Source organism: Astatotilapia calliptera, chromosome 18 (assembly GCF_964374335.1).
Source record: "Astatotilapia calliptera chromosome 18, fAstCal68.1, whole genome shotgun sequence".
Taxonomy (NCBI): Eukaryota; Metazoa; Chordata; class Actinopteri; order Cichliformes; family Cichlidae; genus Astatotilapia; species Astatotilapia calliptera.
In genome coordinates, this window is record NC_137439.1 from 12,900,307 (window position 1) to 12,919,928 (window position 19,622).

At 41.0% G+C, this 19,622-nt stretch overlaps 1 protein-coding gene across 2 annotated transcripts; it reads left to right on the plus strand.

The window, feature by feature from the left end:
• The first annotated feature begins 334 nt into the window (after positions 1–334).
• Positions 335–9,563, plus strand: LOC113009898 (neurturin). Of its 2 annotated transcripts, XM_026148524.2 has the most exons (4): positions 335–490; positions 659–1,087; positions 6,716–7,025; positions 7,524–9,563. In XM_026148524.2, exons 3-4 carry the CDS (start codon positions 6,743–6,745, stop codon positions 7,964–7,966), a joined length of 726 nt encoding a protein of 241 aa, XP_026004309.1. In that variant the 5' UTR covers positions 335–490; positions 659–1,087; positions 6,716–6,742; the 3' UTR covers positions 7,967–9,563. The 2 variants fall into 2 exon arrangements, with proteins under 2 accessions (XP_026004309.1, XP_026004308.1); XM_026148523.2 differs by lacking the exons at positions 335–490; positions 659–1,087 and adding an exon at positions 3,246–3,869.
• The last annotated feature ends 10,059 nt before the right edge of the window (positions 9,564–19,622 follow it).

Consider the following 19,622-nt stretch of genomic DNA (forward strand, 5'->3'; position numbering starts at 1 on the left):
TGTAGATTGGGTTATCATGAAATACCTCTGCTGTGATAATTCTGTTTACTCGGAGTTTATGTTGTCTTAGCCCCCTTTAAACCAATTGTGAACTTTCTTAATTCCCACTAAAAGATTGGAAGACACTCGTTTTAGCAGACCCCGCTAAACTGCACTGATCTGCCCATTTGAGGCTATTACCAATTGCCTGCTTAAGATGGCACGCTCTCTTGCGGCAGAAGGTAAATGTAAGCCTTTACTCAGGCCAAAGCATCCTTTAGTGCTTCTGGAGAGAGATTATCATGTCAGGAGTAATCCGACTCGGCCCACAAGCACAACTATGGAGGAGGAGGAGCATGAGTTGAAGGGGAAGGCACTCGGAGGCATCGGAGAAGCTCTGTGCTCCACTTACGGTAACTACACTCTCCCTCCTCACCCTAACCCATCTTCACGACCCGCAGAGTTGTTCTTGCTTGAGCTGAAGAGGAGACCTGCTGCTGGAAAAAAAAGGGTAAGGAAATGTGCATTATCCTTCATCGGTGTTGTTCCTTGGAGAAAAAATAATCATAAGGCAACGGAAATTCACAGAAATTCACAACAGATGTGATAAAAGTAAAGAAATCTGTAAGATCTGCTTATTACATGCCACCGTACCCTGGTTCTGCTCTGTTCTCCCAAGGTTCAAGTTTGCAAAGAAGACCACCAGTTCTGTATGGGGAAGCATGAAGACATGAGTTTTCTGAAGTAAAACTGACCACTCAGTGGCTTCTCTAAACATCCAGCTCTCCTCTTTTTGGATGGATAAGGCTGAATGCCATGAAATGCATGCTTATATTCAGAGGAATGCTGATTCTGATCTTTGCAACTTAAAAGATTTCTATGGAAGTGCAAATATGATGGAAGAATAATACACCCTTGGCTTGAATCAAGTCAGGACACCTCCCCTACTTGCAGGCACAAGGAGTTGTGATGATTTTTAGAAAACAAGCAGGAGTACTGTCCTCACTCCTCGCCTGTGATGATGATGGACTTACCCAGCCAGCACTCGCCTGTGGAGGTCAGCTGAAGACGACGCCACACAGCTAAGTCTGGATTAGCCGGCCGAACGGTAAGGACACCACATCTCCTTTTGTTAGTCTAAGCCAGCAGCTTATGAGGAAGGCGTTAGGTGCTGCTGACAGAGATGGCTCTCCAAGTGCTGGGGTGGCAGAAAACACACGTTATCCGTGTCAATAAGTGGCTCCTCGGTAGAGCCACATGACAATAGCGCACTACGGCCTGTCACAAAATGCTTGCAGAGCAGTAACCGCTCACTGGTCGCAAAAGGGGGTATCCCGTGTTGTTGGAAGAGCAAAAAGAAAAATAAATTAGCACTCAGATTTTCTTGCAACCTCTCAACACTCAGAAGAGTTTATTTTGCGAGGGAGGAATATTTTTCTTTGCCTGTCATTTGCCCAACATGGTGGTTTGCCTCATTCTAATGCATGAGTGCACTCTAAATACACGCTCCTTTAAAAAAAACTTAGTTCCCTACTTAGACTTGATAAGAAACTGGGAATTTGGCTAATTATTTTTTTGTATTAATCATTTCAGGGATTTCCGCACCTTTAATAGTTTAAATAATTAAGAAGATCAGGATCACAATAGAGGCGCTTGATGACACTCATCCTTGGCATTTTTTACTGAACTGATGATCCCTTTTGCACTAAGCCCATATCATACATGGAGATTATACTGTATCTGGCTGTGCTCCGAGAGGAGGGATAGCGGCTAAGCCTAAAGTCAGTTGAGCTGTTCAACTTTCATAACCTCCCAAAGCTGCTCATATAAACTGATGGGGAAGCTGAACACATGTACTATTCCTCATTGCCTCAGTACATACGTGCTGCATGCATATAATGCAGACACTGCTAGCCTAAAGAAAGTATGGTCAATAAATGCAAAATCTCAACATATTTTGGATGTTTGTACTTGCTTGTGCTTGCTGGCGTGGGTCATATTCGAAAGTGGTATTCAGTGTGTGCCAGATGGCCGCCAGCCTTTTGTAAAAGCAACATCAACATGTTTAACATGGGTTTAGAGGTGATGTTGTTGTGCTAAAAGAGGATCCGACAGAGACAGATTAAGAGCCAGGATAGACTCTTTAGAAAGTAGCTGAGACGCACATAAAAAAAAAAATGAGGCAACGTTGTGTTTCTCTGCCAAGAATAATGCAATCGCTTCACATCAAAAGGGTGATTCAAATGTCTGCACTGCACTTGGACTCTCTCCTCCCATAACAGCACAGGCCAGAAATACTGAGACAGGTGTCAAATGTGCATCTTTAAATCTACCTTCACCTCACTCCTCAATAATCCTGCTTTAACAGCAATAGGTATGAGTTGTGCGATTCCGTGCTAAGCCGTTGGGTCACTGGATTAATCCGTATCTAATCCAGGGGACCCGATAGTAGGCCTTCTAAAATAAAATTGAAACTTTTTAAGCCACTTACCCAAATCCAGTGGACGAAAAAGGATACCAGAATCGTGTTTAAAATTCAAAGAATTTGACCAAAAATTGTCACAACTTTTCCGGCATTGCTCAAAAGCTTCCCTTTTTGCTCAATAATGAACATCAGCTTTCTAGCTAACAAGGAACAGGCTTGTTTTGATTATCCCATGGTCTCTGAGTGACAGAGCACGAGCCAACCGATGTGGCTACCAGCAAAATTACACCACAGGCTTTTTTTGGTTGCATTAGAACCGGGGCCGGATATAGAACAGCCAATCCTGGCTCTGAAATCCCACTTTATTTTACAACCTCTTAGCCCACCCTGGTGCCACCACAACAAAGCTGGCTCACCAAGTTTGTCACTTTGCTTCTTCATTATTCTGGCATTTTGTGGGCAGGTTGGGATTTAGTGGTGGAAGAGCCTGCAGGTGCTCATTCTCTGTGGACCTTGCATGCTGGGCTAACCTCTGAGCTAGAGGTGTCTGACGGATTAATACGGACACACACACAGAGCGAGACCTGTGCTCTGCCACCAACACTGCAGCCAGGTGTTAACCCACGTGACTGCAGATAAAGCCGGCAGGCATTAGTGCTAATCCCGCCCTGATCTTTGGAATATGTCCCTATTACCTCCCCAAGCACTCTCTAGCTGTCCCCAGGTCTCCTGATGGTCACTTAAGAGGGAAAAGACAAGACAAAGCCTCTCTAGGACTCCAAAAAGCACGTTGTTTCTTTGCAGCAACATAGTAGGTGCCTTTCCCACTCTTTGGTTTGCTACTGCTATCTTACGAGTGCAGGTATTTACGGGGTGTGTTCATAGTAATACAGAAACAGCCAGTCACATGGCTCCAGCGAAGCCGCAACTCACGGTGCATTAACAGTGCTCTGTAGGCACAGGCCTCACGTTTATGCAGTGGCAAACACACTGTGGTTAGACCTGGAGAGATTTCTTGATATCAAGAAACAGCAAGATGATATAAGAAAGATAATCTAGTCTTATGTGATGGATTTTAGCATGTGTACACCATAGAAGTGAAGTGGGTGTCTGGCCAACAATTGAAGGTTGTACTTTGTCTAAATTTCTAGACAAGCATGCGTCAGATGACTGGGAAAGAGTGAAACCACGCAACTGCTGTACGTGTGTGTTTATGGTATGTATGAGTCACAGAGAGAAAGGGAGACAGGGTGAAACAGAAGAGGCTGTATTTAGAGAATATATAGGAACAAATGCTGCTGCATGGTGAGACATTGAAGTTGGTATCTGCTTCTTTTTTTTCCAGCACAAAGACGCTCTTCATTTTTGCTGTTCTGTGATCTTCTGTCACAATGACCGTGTCTCACTGGTCTCGATCCAGACTGGCTGACAGGAAAGCCCCCCTATCTGCTGTCTTCATTCAAAAGTAAAAACCACAAACGCCGCTTATCCCCATTTTGACAGATCTCTACTTCATCCGTAGGCTGTGACATTCTGTTGAGTGTCTCCTTCTGGCCAGAGAAGGAGGGGTTTGACACGGGTGCCATGCTGCTATATAATTACATTACCACCAGCTTAGAAGCACCAAGGCCACTGACCCAATTATTCCCCGAAAACGTCGATTTTATTGTGTCATTTGAAAGAATGCGATCTTTCAGATCATCAACAAGAGCTCAGTTGATCGCTGCAGATCGGCCTCCAACTGCGCCATGCGTGCATGCATGCGTTAGAGAATACATAATGTCTCGGGAATGGCTTTGACAGACTTAAGCATTTCTGGATGAACAGTTCACTTTCATGGTTTGCCTCAGACACGTTAAGAGCCTTCTGGGACTGTTTTCTCTCTGCTGGTAGCTCTTCAGGTGACATATGGCCCAGAGCAAATGTCAGGTGTGCTATCACTCCCACACTCTCTCTAGAATCACAAAATCCTCATTTCCGGCCGTTTCCATGGCTTCAGACTGTTTTCTCGTCGTAAATAGAAGATTTTATCCCTTTGTTTTGGGCCTGACACAATCAACCGGCCTTCATATGCACACACTGGAGCATGCATGGGCATATCATGATGCTTTGTGAGGGCCAGACATGTTGTGTGGGAGCTGGTTTAGTTGTTTTTGCGAGTCATCTGCACTTTTATACCTCTGTTTGAGGATGAGTTTTCCTTCTGCTACAGAGTCCTAAGGGCTTCCACTATATCCTCTCTGCATTTACTGCTCTTCTCTGTTTGCTAGGGAACGAAAAAAAGCAGTATTTGTCCTCAGGAAGTCAGCTACTCATTTACATATCCATTGCTCTCCCAAGAAAACGCAGGTGCCTCTTCTCTCTATCAGTAAGTGTATATATATGTCCACAGGGGTGGGGGCCAGTTACACATATTAAATGTCTGTGCTGATTAATCATCCGTGAACATCTGAACAAGCTGCAGTGTGATCCTTGGCACTTTTATTGGCGCCAATTGACTGCAGATGTGACTAATGTGTTTCTGAGTGGTGCAATTATGACAATCAAAGTGTCTTCAGGGACATGAGATCAGTGCTTGATGATGAATCTCCATCCAGTGGCAGAGACAGTGGAAGACTTATCTGTTCTTTACGAGGTAATTGTTTTATCAGGATGAGCCACGGAGGCTGAGGACACCGATGCATCTCTGCCATGTGAAATCGCTAACTCCATGGATTAATAACTGCCCAAAATTGGCCTATTAATAGCATAGGAAAACAAAGCTCTCATCCTTAGCTGTGTAGAGTAGAAAACGGCTTCATTTAAACTGAGAATTCCACAAGTTAATGCCTGGTGGACCGAGCTCTCTGCCGTTAGGGTTTGGGGTCAAAGAAACAAAATGAAAGTTCCCATTTAGGCCTCCATATATAACTTCTGAGGCCTTCGCAGGCGAGAAACAAGCGTCAGACATATGGCCAGTCAGTGAGTAACATTCGGCCACAGCTACCACGCCACCTCCATGTTTGATTTACTTAGACTGTGTGTCAATTGAGGTTGCTAGGTGAAATGTTTGACTTTCAAATGATTGTCGTCGTACCCCTTCATTGTGCAGAAGCCGCTTACCACGTCAAACACATATGGAATTATGAGTGATGACTCAAGCTTTGGCTGATATGACTGGTTATACCTGTTTATATGCTGTTTGCACCACTGCAGCTCATGCGCACAGTCCCTTTCTATTTTCCATCTGTGTTGTCCGAATCACGCAGATGCAGAGGAGTGCAGGGAATTTTCAACCACCATGAGAAAACTGCAATGCTCCTACTGTTTTTGTCTCTGTCCTGTGATCTATAGGAGTTGCTGACTTTTAGAGAAAACACTTATTTTAGAGTTTTGTTTCTATAAAATATCGGGCAACCATGCAACATGTTTTCTCATTGTAAACAATCCGACTGCCTGCATACATTCCCCTGCAGAATCCGGCCTGGCAAAGCACTTTCTAAAGCTGGTCTGGATTTGCTGTTAGTCACTGCCAGTGTACTGTTTCCGGCTCTGGGGGAATGCTTTGCTCATTGCTGACAAGATGTGAAGAGAACAAAGCAGTGGGCTTGTAAAAAAAAAATATATATATACCAGTGGTTTGACATTAAGGGAAAAAAGAAAACATGGCACATAAGTCCTCCAAATTGAGTTTTGTGGCTGCAGTGTTGCTGCATCTGTTGGAAGGGAGGGAAGATAAAAGGGTATACAAGCTTGCACGTCCTATCATACATAGAATTCCAAATAGGTGTGGTTGAGACATTGTAAAGGAAGGAATGTGTTTTCCCTCTTTTCAAAGGTTTTTTGGGGAGGTTTTAGAAATTGGGGGTGGAGGCGACTCAGATGCTCATTCTCATCAGGTATTTTTATAAATTATTTTCTGCAGGTTTGCAGGGGTTGCATCCCGTTTGTCTTCAGCTCAAATAAGGAATCGCAGTCGTGTTGTTTTTCCTTTTTTCTACTTTTTTCACTTTCCCACACATCTGCATTCTTGGGTGTCAGCGAGTGATGTCGAGCTCACAGATCGTGACCTCACTTATAGTGAGAATGAGCTGGCAGCAAAATCAGAGAAAGTAAACCGGTGGTAAATTAAAAGCCCCGCTGCAGAAGCCTCACTCGAGAGAAGTAGATTTGTGGAAAGGTCGCAGCAATGTGATGGTGGTAGATATAGCAGTTTCGACACTGATGTGTCTGTGCTTTAACGTGACAAGTTCAAAAGTACATGGCTGAAGGCGTGACTGTTTAAACATGTCTGATGTTGCACACTTTGCCTCTCTCTCGCTCTCTCCGCAGAGTTTCAATGCTCCTCCACGTTCTAAGATGAAGTTATGGAAAGGTGCTACTTTTGCCTTTATGCTCTGTGCTGCAGCCCTGTCCACCATCCTCATTAGAAACATGGCCACCATCAGACAGTTCAAGCTTAACACAAAATATCCATCTTCACCCTCGTCGAGACCGTCTGCATTATTAGAATCAGCATCCAAGACCTCACCGCCATCATCGTCATCGCCCTCCTCAGAATCAAGGCCAGTGCCCCAACAGATGGGTGATCTGCATCGGAGGAAACGCTCAACAGACGACATGAAATCTTTCCTCTCAGAGTGTAAGATAAGCTGTAGTTTTCATCTTCACAAGCTTGTGAAAGGGTTCCGACAAAACACTCAGCACCTGACTCTGTTGCTTACGGAGCAGGTTTAACTGTTCACACACTGATGTCAGTTAGCACCGGTCATAGTTCACCGGTTCTCCACAGAACATCTCCAACCTCTAAGATGATGGTCTTTTTTTTACCTCACATTGCAACAGTGACAGACATTCATCAACAAACCTCGCTCTGTGGAACTTAAACACTTTCTGTTTAGCTAGCGCTGATAAGGATAGTTTGTTGCTGTTACGATAGATAACATTTTTGTGGTCCTCTGTTTGCACCTGACTTTGATTTCCATGCCAACGTCAGTGCATTATCTGTGTGAGCCATCTGTTCTGTTGACACTTCTGATTGTTGAAAATGTTAGACACAAAATTACACAGAAACCAGATAATCCCACCTCATGACCTGTCAATAACACTTTCTGTTGATTTATTCCCCTTTTTTTGTCAGTTACCATGATGTTGCAGAGCTTCACCGAGGGCGAGCTTCAGCACATGGTCGGAACTGTGCTAGAAACTAAGCGAAGGAAGAGCCGGCGGCTTGCTAAGACCCAGGGCCGCAGGACTAAAAGGGCCCGAAAGCCCAAGTCGTGCACCGTCAGGACGCTCGAAGTGAAAGTTAATGAACTGGGTCTCGAATATAAGAGCGAAGAGACTGTGCGGCTGCGCTACTGCAGTGGCAAATGCGATAAACACCGGGAAAACTATGACATGGTCATGAAGCACATGATGACAGTGGGCTTCAGAGAGAAGGGCCGCAGGGACAAAGTTAGCATTCAGCCCTGCTGCCGACCGATTGCATTTGAGGACTTTACCATCCTGGACACAACAGTAAACCCCAGCCGCTATCAGAACATACACAATGTATCTGCAAAGAACTGCGGATGTGTATGACCCAGAGATATGGACTTCTTTATGCTGCTCTCTATCTCTGATGGAAGAGTCATGGTTGCTGTTAACAGAAAAGCTATGGAGTATAAACTCAATGAGAGGAAGATGTGAATATGTTCCTGGATGCTCCAAAGCAGCTTTTTTAAAAAATAATAATTTTATTTTTTTTTGTTGGACAGATAGACTATGGCATTTGACCATCAGTCTTCACAAGCTGAGACAGTGTCACGTGGACACCAAGACTTGACATGTACAAAGGCAGACAATGGCTGCTTAAATCACAAGTTTTTATCTTTTCTATCCATGTAGTAACACTGTAAACTGTGGTGTAACAACAATGTAGCAAGGTTTTGTTTGTGATGTCATATTTCAGTAGTAAATGAAACAGATTATGATTTATAAGCTGTAGGGGACCAGATCAGTGCTGTAACTGGACTTCATTCCCACCGGTGTTAATCACAGGACATTTCAGCCTCGTGGCCTGATTATAATGTTTTGTGATCTGGCTTAAAGCGTGTTGTTATTACAGGCCATGACTTTGGTTCCCTACTTCTATGCAATGTTACTAACTGCAGTGTTATTACACAGGTAAAAGAAAAAAGTGTTACTGATTAGAATTTGCTAATGCAAATCTATAGCTCCAGGTTTCATGCTCACGTTAAAAACTCCAGTGTATGTCGATTTGTGTTGAATAACAGCAACAGAGCAATTTAAACATTTCACACATCTGCTCCCTTGAGTTCTACTTTCTCAAAATACCCCAGTCTAAAATACGCAATTACCCATAATTTTCAGGAATTATTTTCCCCAAATAATTGCCATAACACACCAAGTCAAATCAACACGCGCGGGAATCCACAAAGTTACATTCATAAACATCGCACGTATCAGGTTGCCGGTGATATAACCCGTTTCATTTTTGTCTCTGGGTGTCATTTGTGAATGTTTACACTTGCACGGTCATTAGCTAATTTGAGAAGAGAAAAATGGTTTTAGTGAAAAACTAAAAACTTTGCAAAGTAGATGCTGGGATCTGAAGTGATGTTCGCACCTCTCCATAAAACCATGTAACCTTTCTAATCCAAAACCCACAGTACAGCCTTCCACTGGCCCTTCAAATGCCTCCTTTGTTGTATTGCCTGGTTGACTTTTAGGGGAGAAAAAGCTGTTGAAATGAATCATTAAGCATCTTTTTCACCTTCGCCGATTTTTATTTGGTTTGAACCCATAGCAACTGGCTGAAGTAAAAACACATTATGTCTGTCTGGTTTTTTTTCCTTTTGACTTTTTTTTTTTCCGGGAAGGTGAAATGGAGATGCGGTGCATCTTTTTGTTGTTGTTCTTATTGTATTTATTTGGGAAATAAATTATGGTTTTGCATATTTATTTAGATTACCACACAGAAATGGGACAGCTTATCATCATTAAGAAACTGTGCCAAAAATGTTTATCTTACATTCTATACTGACTGCTGAATAAATATAATTTCAGACGTATGGATGTTTATCGTTTCTCCCAAGTCACTGATTTTGGGGGTGTCAAATATTCTGTACTCAGATTGTATTTAAAATAGAAAATAAATAAAACAATAAACTTTCAATGTATCATCCTCTTGATAATTGCAGAAATTTCAAACAGAAGGTGACGTCTTTGGTGAAGGCAGGATTGGCTTATGATCATATTACAAGAAATAAAGATTAAATATGCAGCGCCACTGTCATGATATTGTATACAGTGCTCTGTGAAAGCAAAAAGAAAATTCTGTTTTTAAATGATCATTTCATTTATTAAAGGGAAAAAAAAAGCTACACAAACCTTCCTGCCCAATGTTGAAGTAAATTGCTCCCTAAACCTAATGAGTGGTTGTGCCACCCTTGGCAGCAAGAACTACAATCAAGAATTTATGATAACTGGCAATGAGTTTTTCGTATCCCTGTGAAGGAATTTTCGGCCTACTTTTTTTCTTGTTGTTTTAACTGTTTTAATTCAGCCACATTGGAGGGTTTTTGTGGTCTGTTTAACGTCGTGCCAGAGCATCTCAATCAAATTTAGGTCTGGACTTTGACTTGGCCACTCCAAAACCTTCCTTTTATTCTTTTGAGCCATTCAGAGGTGAACTTGTTGATATGTTCAGATTATTGTCTTGCTGAATCTAACTGAATGTGCTTGTGCTTTATGAAATGACAGCTAGACATTCACCTTCAGGATTTTGTGGAGCAGAGTTCATGGTTTCATCAATTACACTAAGCTATCCAAGCCCTGAGTGGCAAAGCAGTCCTAGATCATTACACAAGTAGCACCTTGTTTTAGGGATGATGACTTTTTATAAAATGCTGGCTAGTTTTACACAAACCCTCCAAAAAGTAGCACTTTTGTCTGGTCAGTGAACATGTTTTTCCCCCCCAAGTCTTGTGCTTAAGGAGTAATTTTGGTTGGACAGCAACTCCGGGGAAGGTTCACCAGCGCATAAAGTTTTCTCCATTTGTGGATAATGGGTCTCATCGCAGGTCCTTAGAATCCCAACGACTTAGAAATGGCTTTGTAAGTCTTTCTATGCATTTTGTATGTACTCAGGTTATCTTTGCCCATCCATTTATTCTCTAAGGCGTGTTTAATTCAGGGTTGCGGGAAGGCTGGAGCCCATCCCAGCAACCATAAAACAAGAGGTGGGGTAGACCCTGTACAAGTCACCAGCCTGTCGCAGGGTAACACAAAAAGACAGGCAATCATTCACATGCACATTCACACCTATGAGCAATTCAGAATCACCAGTTAACCTAACCCTACTAACTGTATGTCTTTAAACTGTGGGAGGAAGCCAGAGTACCGGCATAATAATGCACAGACATCATCCTACTAGTGTAGTCTACTATTACAATGTTTGAGATGACGTGTTTGAGATCATTAAACAATTTTTGAATGTTATCTTCCGTCTAATATTAAAATTAGTTTGATGATCTCAAACCTATAAGTGTGACAAATATGCAAAAGAACTACAAAATCTGAAGGAGTCAGATACTTTTTCACAGCACTGTAATCTATTATAGCAGCTCTGTGGTGCTGAACGAGGCAGCCCACAGAGCTTTCACCCAGACAGTGACAGGGAGTAACAAAACAGCAAACATTGTACTGCCTGTGAATGTATTTACTTTCAGTTATTGAGATTTAGAAAATAAAGAAAGTAAGGCCGGTCTTCATCTCAATATGAAACACTGTGGTTATAATGTTGTTTTTTGTCAAAACATTCGAAAAGCACTTCACAAAAACTAAACAAAAGAGTATTAAAAATGCATCAAACACCATCCTGCCGTTAAAAAACAACATCATAATTCAGACGTGTAAATCTGAGGGACAACATAATCCCCGGCAAGATCTATTGTTTACTCCAGTCTGAGAAACCGTTTAACCAACTAGAAATAAGCTAAACTGTAAATTTGAGACCTGTTTTAAAGTTATCAGTAGGAACTGACTGGGAGTGGAGACCCTGGGGGCAGAGTGCTGCAGAAACAGTAGTCAAGAGGAGATTTTGATGTGGGGAGAATTTAAAACACTATCAAATAATCCTCTCAGTGAAATCCCACAATTCTTTATAAGCAAGCTAGTCTTCAGGGAATGTTTTTCTCTAAAATGCATAAATGCATCCCTCCAAGCCCAGAACATTGTCTCAAGAAGTAAACTTTTTCAGGTAGAAGTAAACAACCTTACTTTTTTCTTTGACCACCATGCAGCTTTTGGTTTAGTAGAATGCTTTCTTAACACTTGAAGAGCATTTTCTTACAGGGAAATACCCTTAAAAAGTACGCTTATCTCAACGCTGTGCTGTAACTAAAACAAAACAAAACAAATTTTGTCAGTACCCGATAGTATTTCGAAAAGCAGAAAGTTTAGGTTTGGTTTTACCCAGCTTCTCAACATCTGCCTCCACTTAAATACAGTGTAGGTGGAGATAAATTTGTTTGTGCTCGTAGCATTGAAAAATCAAACAGAAAACATTGCACACGAGAATTCATGAGAAAGAGCAGTCCAGTTATACTGGATAATCTACAGAATGGGCATAACCTTTTTCATGGGAAGGTTTTTACATAAAGGGCCCTTTATTTATTTTACAGCTTAAGGATTTCTGATGTAAAATAAATAATCCCCTAACTTTTTCATTTTCACTTCGAAATGTTGACTGATGTCTTTGTTTACTCATTTTCTGTTTAGAATAAGAAACATAATAAGCATTATTAATAGTAGTAGCAGTAGTACAAAATGATACTAAGTGCAGGTTTGGTTTTACTTCCAGTACAAGACTAAAAACTACACTGCAAAACTGTTAGCTAACTAGACTACACTGCAAAAAAATAGCTAACTAGCTAAGCTAATAGCTTAGCTTGTTAAATTTGGTCAGTGACAATCTTGTTAACGTATACCACATATGTAAAACAGCAGCAATATAGCTTAGCTAACCCTAAATACTATACCTTTAGTTTAAATTTAGTCCCTTGGAGGTTGACCTGGAAGCCCCATTCTGTACTGGATTTTCATGTATAGTAGTCTCTTCTCTGCTGAGTAGAGCTGTGCCCGTCTGTGACTCAGACACCAAACAGCAGTATTAGTGGAAGAATCCAGAAAGGTAGGGCTTGTTGTCTTTTGTATACCTTGAATCCCTGTATTAGCGGGCAGCATTGTTTGCATTTATAATTGCACTCTGGTGTGCCTGCAATGTTCTGCCATGGAAAATTAAACTTGCAAGTTAAATACTGCATGGACAGCTGCTGAAATGTAGTAAACTGACAAGACTTCAGAATTGTCTCTGAGCATTTGAACAGCATTTGTCTACAGCAGGGGTGTCAAACTCAAATACACAGTGGGCCAAAATTCAAAACTGGAACAAAGTTGCGGGCTAACATTAATATTTATTGAAAAACAAAATCTTCCTCCAGATTTAAGAATGAATCTTTTCTTATGGACTCAAACAAGTTTTGCTGAAAAACTGAATATGGTACAAGCAAAGCTTAATACTAAACGATATATATATTAGCTGTATAATACCAGTAGGCCAGCTCTAATAGTAATTTGTTATGGCTTCACGGGCCAAATGTAATTAGGCTACAGGCCAAATTTGGCCCGCGGGCCAGAGTTTGACACCTATGGTCTACAGTGACAAAATCTATTATTAGATACTGAGGTATCATCTTTGTAATACAAATATCCTGTGTTTGCACTGTACATTACCATCAACCAGTTTTAGGCATCCACATCACCACAACTTGTAGCTGAATGGCTGGGAAGATCAGTAGGCTAGGCCATGGGGTATACCCTCCAATGTAGTTACTTTAAATAAAGCATTAAGCTTGATTGCTCGATTGTTTCATCAATAGGCTAAGTAATGTTTGCATTTACTGAGCTTTTACTTGAAATTACAAACAAACTGATGTAATTTCAAATAAGTCTCTAGTGAGGCTGTGTTTAAAAAGTGAACTTTGTCTTTGTTAAGATGCTATAGCAAACTTTAATCCAACCCTATTTAAGTGTGAGCATTTGAGTATGTTTGGTCATATAATACACTGCTCAAACACTTTATTTTCACAGTATAACACAAAATCAGTTAAATCTCAGCGGTATTTATTTGTCCTGATGGGAAGCATTGACTCTGTGAGACTGTGACTCCATTTTACCTGCTTTGGTGCAGAAGACAGTGACAATAGGAGCACTGGAGGCGATGGACATAGACTTCCGTGCACCCCATATCCTACCTGATTGATTTTTGTCTAGTTTAGCTTTGTTGCACATGCAGCCCAGCTCCTCCCGGACAGCATATCCATACGTGTCTCTCCAAGAAGGTTTCCTGTGTCTGCCAGCATAGTAAATCTAAAAACAGCAATCACATCAAAACATTGCTGCTATCCAAGTAGAGCTCGACTGAGGCTGATAATACCTCTATACTGATGTACTGCTATATCAGTACCTGCATTTATAATAGCCAATAAATGAACATTTAAAAAGTAAAGGAGAGACGGGAGAAACACCCTTCAGCTAAGTTGTCAGTGTTGGTGTTGCATAGTTTGTCCACCAGAGGACACTGTGCAGCAACAGCCACAAACACAACAACCAACCAACTAGAGTTTCAACAAGTAATCGTTGGTAAGGGCTAATAACTACATACGTAAAACAAATGTTAGGAAAATCTGTTTATCTTTCATTTGCCTGAAAGTTTTCAGTTTTGAATCAGCAAATATGGGTAAAAATCCTACATCATTGGGTTTCTATGGTGGAGTCCTGGAACTTTGTAGGACATAGGATTGATTGGTATTGTCTCATGTTATTGTAGGTAAAGAACAGTTGTGTTTACTATTTTTATTTAATGGGTTCACTGCTATGACTTATTGGGATTCTGAAATGGAACATCATTATTTTATTCCAGTTTACTGATGATATTCCTGCTGTAAAAAATGGCCGTGGAAAAAGGACGGAGAAGGGAATGTGGTTTAATCAATGAAGCTAATTAAGAACAGTTCCTGAAACTCTAAATGAGCATCTGTGCTGTCATGTAGGCTTTAACTTAAAGTCAGAGGGTTTCTCATGTGGCAACACGAGTGTAGTATATACTGTATTATTTTGGAAATACACCTCTCATGGGAAGGTAATTCAAGAGCTGTATTTGTTTGAGGTATCTGCATGGTGAGCAGATGCCAGCTCGGATTTATTATGATGAACAGTGCAGTGAGGCTGTAGTGGACAGAAATCATGGTAATGTATGTCAGGTGTGCTTGTTTTGCTTAAAATTTATACTCTGGATTTCACCGTGGCTGCAAGATATCTAAAATTTAATGTGTTGTCGCCATTATTCATCCTCCGACTATCCACTAAATTAAGCAGGAAAAGCTCTTCCTGAGTTATACATGCATGAAGTGCTTGTTATACCCAGGAGACACAAATCCCAGCAAACTCCAGACGCCAAAACTTCTACAAGTTTCTGCTGGGTTTAAATGAGGCAACGCCGCCTCTTGGAGCTCATCCGTACACCGTGATTGCAGGAATTTGAAGTTAACCGAGGAGTCGGCTTCAGTTATCTGAGTTTAGAGCTGAACAGAGATAGTTCTTAGAGATTACGGTCAGTGAAAACTTTTGTATATTTGTGAGTTAAAAAAACAAAAAAAAAAACCCTTTGGGTTTTATTTGGCCAAGCAAGCACATGTTTGAGCTTGAGTGGGACTTACTGTATTTACTACAGCTGTGGGGGTGAAATGATTTCAACAGTTTGTATTTTGAAAGATTTCTTATATTAAAGTCAAGCTTCAGGAATAGCAGGGAAGTGCATGCCTCTGTTGCATGAAACACACAGTACCCTCAAACATTTGGATGCAATTAGATCTGAAATATAAAGAATTTCACCCTTGAAATGACAACTCCTCACTCCAGTTACCACCAGAGTGAAGAGAAAAACTTCATGCATGTTGCATTTACATTGTTTTCTTTCTCCAGTTTCCTGATCGCTTCTCATACACTGCGCCCTCAAAAATGTGCTTAAAAATGTTTATAGCTGCACTGAAAAAGAATCTGTACCTCTGACATAAACAGATATTTCCGCTACTTACCACTTCAGCAAATGGACGTCAAACCAAAGCGCCTGCACATGCATCCGCAGCAGAGAACTGGAAGACCTGCAGGAAAGAAATGTTGATAGCTGCTTAATCAAAGCAACACTGGTGAGAAATGTAAACTACATAATGACACATGGCACCCATTTGATCACAAAGTATGATTAATCTAGAGGAATCTGTAACACTCCTGCACCGTGGTTTGACATTTTCAGAGAAATAATCATTACAGCTATTTGTTTTTCCTTGTGTGATTTCATGGAGCGTTAAAAGAAGGTTAGACTTCGGGCCAGCGGGAGGTAATTAAAGTCCAAATTGAAAGAAGGGAAGCCTCCTGCCGACAGCTAAGTAAAACCGAACCAAGAAGATGTTGAGCGACGCTCAGTTAAACCATTTTAACCGCAATAATCCCTCCTTAATGTCGCCTTTTTTGGACCTTTCTTGTGCAATGTGTAAGCTGTCCGCGTGCTGGAGAAAGTCATCACAGACGAAACAGACGATTGTTTGTGTTTGCAGAATTAAGGGAAAACCCCGGAATATTCCTGTCAACATTAGTGTTTTGGGGGATAATAGTGTTAGTGCATGTAACACATCTGTTGCTGCTAACGGCACTGACAAGATCTACAATAAACATGCCAAAGTTTTACAACCCCCCTCCCATGTCCAGCTGCAGCGTGTTGGTGAATTCAGACAGTTTTAGAGGAAGATAGAGGCACGGAGGATGCAGCGATGACTCTGGAGAACCCAAAACAGCCTGAACAACTGCAGCGCGCAGGTGTTTCTCCTCTTCCTGAGCAACCCTGAACTCTCCAAAGACAAATTAGCACAATCCCTTCTTGGCTGTATAACAGTATGCTTACTCTAAGACACTGGGCGTTAATATTTTTAATTAAATTACTTGATTTATATAGGATTTGTTTTGGGGGGTGGGTACTTTAGATCATGGATAAATCATTTTCTCATAGAGATCGATGTATATGAGTCATAGAAATGCAGTTGTACATCCTTCTTCATTCATAATTTATGTTCATTTTGCCTTCCACATCCATAAATATTTAAGTGCTTAAAACATAAATAATCATTAATAATTCATTACATTCATACGGTGGATCACTGAAAAACACTTGTCGCACTTTGTGTTTCAGAAAAGACCTTAGTCTGTGATTAGTTTATGTTGCATATGGCATAAATGATCACAGTGAGGGGCAGAATATCGTAACCAGATCCACTTGGGCCGCTGCAGGATTGAGCTGATTCCACTGCACTAGTGGGGAAACGGTGGCTTGATTTGGCAACGTCTGTCTCTAAACAGATCTTGGATTGCACTGCCTCTGCTGTTGAAGCTAATGACGGCCATTCTGCGGGCAGGCTGGCGTGAGTTTATGGAACTGGGGATGTTCTGTTTTCTGCTTGTGATGTCCTCCGGTGTGAGTCTCTGCAAGCAGTGAACACTCGGCTGTTAGCCTACCTCACTTTGTCAGCCAGGTTCTATTGAAGTGTTTCGTTCGTGTTGAAGGAATGTCGCTGCAGAGATGCTACTGAGAGCTGGGCGAGCTTCAGCAATGAACATTAACGGTGCCGATAGCATGCTGAGATATGTCAGGCATCGACAGTAAAGCTGACAGTGTTTTCTCAGCCTCCGCATTCTTCCTTTATGCTCTCTGTGCTACTTGCTGTGGTGCTCTTATTTATTTGTTTATTTAGTGTTCCATTTAGTGATTGGTTCCCATCTGGATAAGGATACGCTCCACACCTTGCAATCTGTAAACTATAGGCTCTCTCACAGTTCACACACTAAACAGGCAGGGGAGAGGTGTTTTAAGTTAAAATGCTTTTGATTTGAGTCAGATATTAAAAGGCCTGTGCGTGCAGGGATGTTTATTTTTCAATGCTGGGTGTGTGAGTGTTTGTAGTGTGCATGAGTGTTTGTAGGGGCTTTGGGGTGGGGTGATCACTGGGAGTGGTGGGATTTGATGGAACAGTGGAGGATTAAAGGGAGGGGAGGAAGAAAAAAGGAAAGGTGTAGGTCTGAAAGGCCAGAGGAAGCAATGAGCTTACGGCACACTTCAGCTCCAAGATGTTAATGTTCTTTTTTTAGGGTCATAATTACACTGATGAATCCCAATTTTAAACTACAGTTTGTTTGTCTTGTATACAGGAAGTTGCTGCTAGATATTTAGTCTGCAGATTTAATCTGCTAATAAAGTAATGACTGTTATTTTTCACACGAATAAGCTTTTTAAATGAATTTATTGTCAGATTTAAATAATAAAAAGGTTTGTTATTCATATATTATTATTGTTAAATATTTACAGAGGCAAGGTGGCCTCTTATTTATTTATTTATTTATTTATTTATTGCCATAGAGGCTTCACCTCAAAGTTTCACTGAACTTGAGGCATCCTTCTCGTTTCACAGCCCCACCTTGTGGAATATAGAAGAAGGACAGCTTAAAAAACAGTATATGATGTGATTTTATATCTAAATGTAAAAAAAACCTGGGAGGTCCAACTGCTTTAAGGACATGCTGCATTTACACCTGTTATCAAAAAGTATAGGGATGATATATATATTTCATTTTCTTAAACAACTTCTAGTCCTTCTGCTGTTTCCCAGAATTTAAATGCTTTGAAAAGAAATCCTTCAACTGCTCTGAATATGGAAATCTGAACATCTAAACTTCATGTAGTGAGGAGGAGTCAGATGTAGTTACAATTTAGGAGGAAAAAGAGACAAAATTGAATGCGGCTCATGCATAATGAAACAATTCCTCGACATCTGTGATGCTTTCTGCTGTCGGTACTGCTGTCTGAGCTCTGCAGTACACAAACAAGTGTTTGTCACCAGACAAACGTTCCCTGGGTATCAGCGCGGAGAAAAAACACAAGCCATTTGTCTAGTGTCTAGACTTACAATAAAAAACCATGCTAGATCATTAGGTTGGGTTTGTGCATTTGGCTAAAATTCCACACCATTTTGCATCTCATTCATTCTGGCCAATATTTTTCCTTTATTTATACAACATTTCCATCCCGGAGGAGGATGCTGCTCGTAAATGTCTCATACTTGAAATAGGAATGCTGAAGTGATTTTTATTTTCCCTGGCCTCCTAGGAATGGCTTAATTCCTTGTAAGGAAATAAATGACACAAATAAAGAATCATCGGCGCCTCTTTATGGGAGATCATATAAATATTACTCTGGTTTTGATGGCTGTTTTTATGTGGCACCTGCTGTTCACTTAATCTGCTCAGAAGGAAGGATATAATACGACTATGATAGATACTCACCTCTCTTCGCTGACATTAAAATACTACTCCCCCTTCTCCTGCATCACAATCTTTTATCAGCTTCTACCTCAGAACTTAATCCTCTCTGACAAGATTGTCCTTCAAGCATTGCCAAAACTTCTCGGATCAGCTAGAAGTACATGACTCATTTACAGATCTGCCTTTTGTAAACACGGTTCAGCTCACGGGTGATAACAGGTCTTAAGACACGGCGTCCCTTTTAGTGCCATGTGAGTTACAACACCAGCGCCGACTCCATGAAGAAGAGCAGCGAGTGTTGTGTTAGCAATTGTAATTTGTCCTCTGTAAGGAATTCTTAAAGGGAACTTTTTCAGCGGTGATATAAGAGTTCATTCCTGAGCTTTTACTTTCCTAAACAATGCATAATAGGTGCGGTATCACTTTGCAATAGCTTCCACCTGGTCTGAAGTAATGTGTTTCTACAGCGCGCCATTTGCATTTGTTGGGCGAAAAGCATCAGTCTGAGTGTTCATTTGATCCTGAAACGGTGCAAACTGAGGGCAACATTTTTATTTTTACAGTGATGAGAAAAAACTATATTTTTCCCCTGATTTCCTATTTGTTTGCATATTTGTCACATTTGCATGCCTCAGATCATTAATATTAGACAAAGATAAATTGAGCAAATGCAAAATCTGGTTTTTAAGTGATTATTTCATTTATTTGGGAAGAAAAAAACTATCCAAACCTACTTAGTGATAAAGTAATTGCCCTGTAAAACTAATAGCAGGTTATGCCCTTTGGCACCTTTGGCAACAAGAAC

Bases quoted from the DNA above. Each gene is read 5' to 3' on its own strand.
- LOC113009898 (XM_026148524.2), top strand. From the start codon at position 6,743: ATGAAGTTATGGAAAGGTGCTACTTTTGCCTTTATGCTCTGTGCTGCA. The intron at 7,026-7,523 runs GTAAGATAAGCT...TTTTTTTGTCAG, and splicing joins GAAATCTTTCCTCTCAGAGT to TTACCATGATGTTGCAGAGC.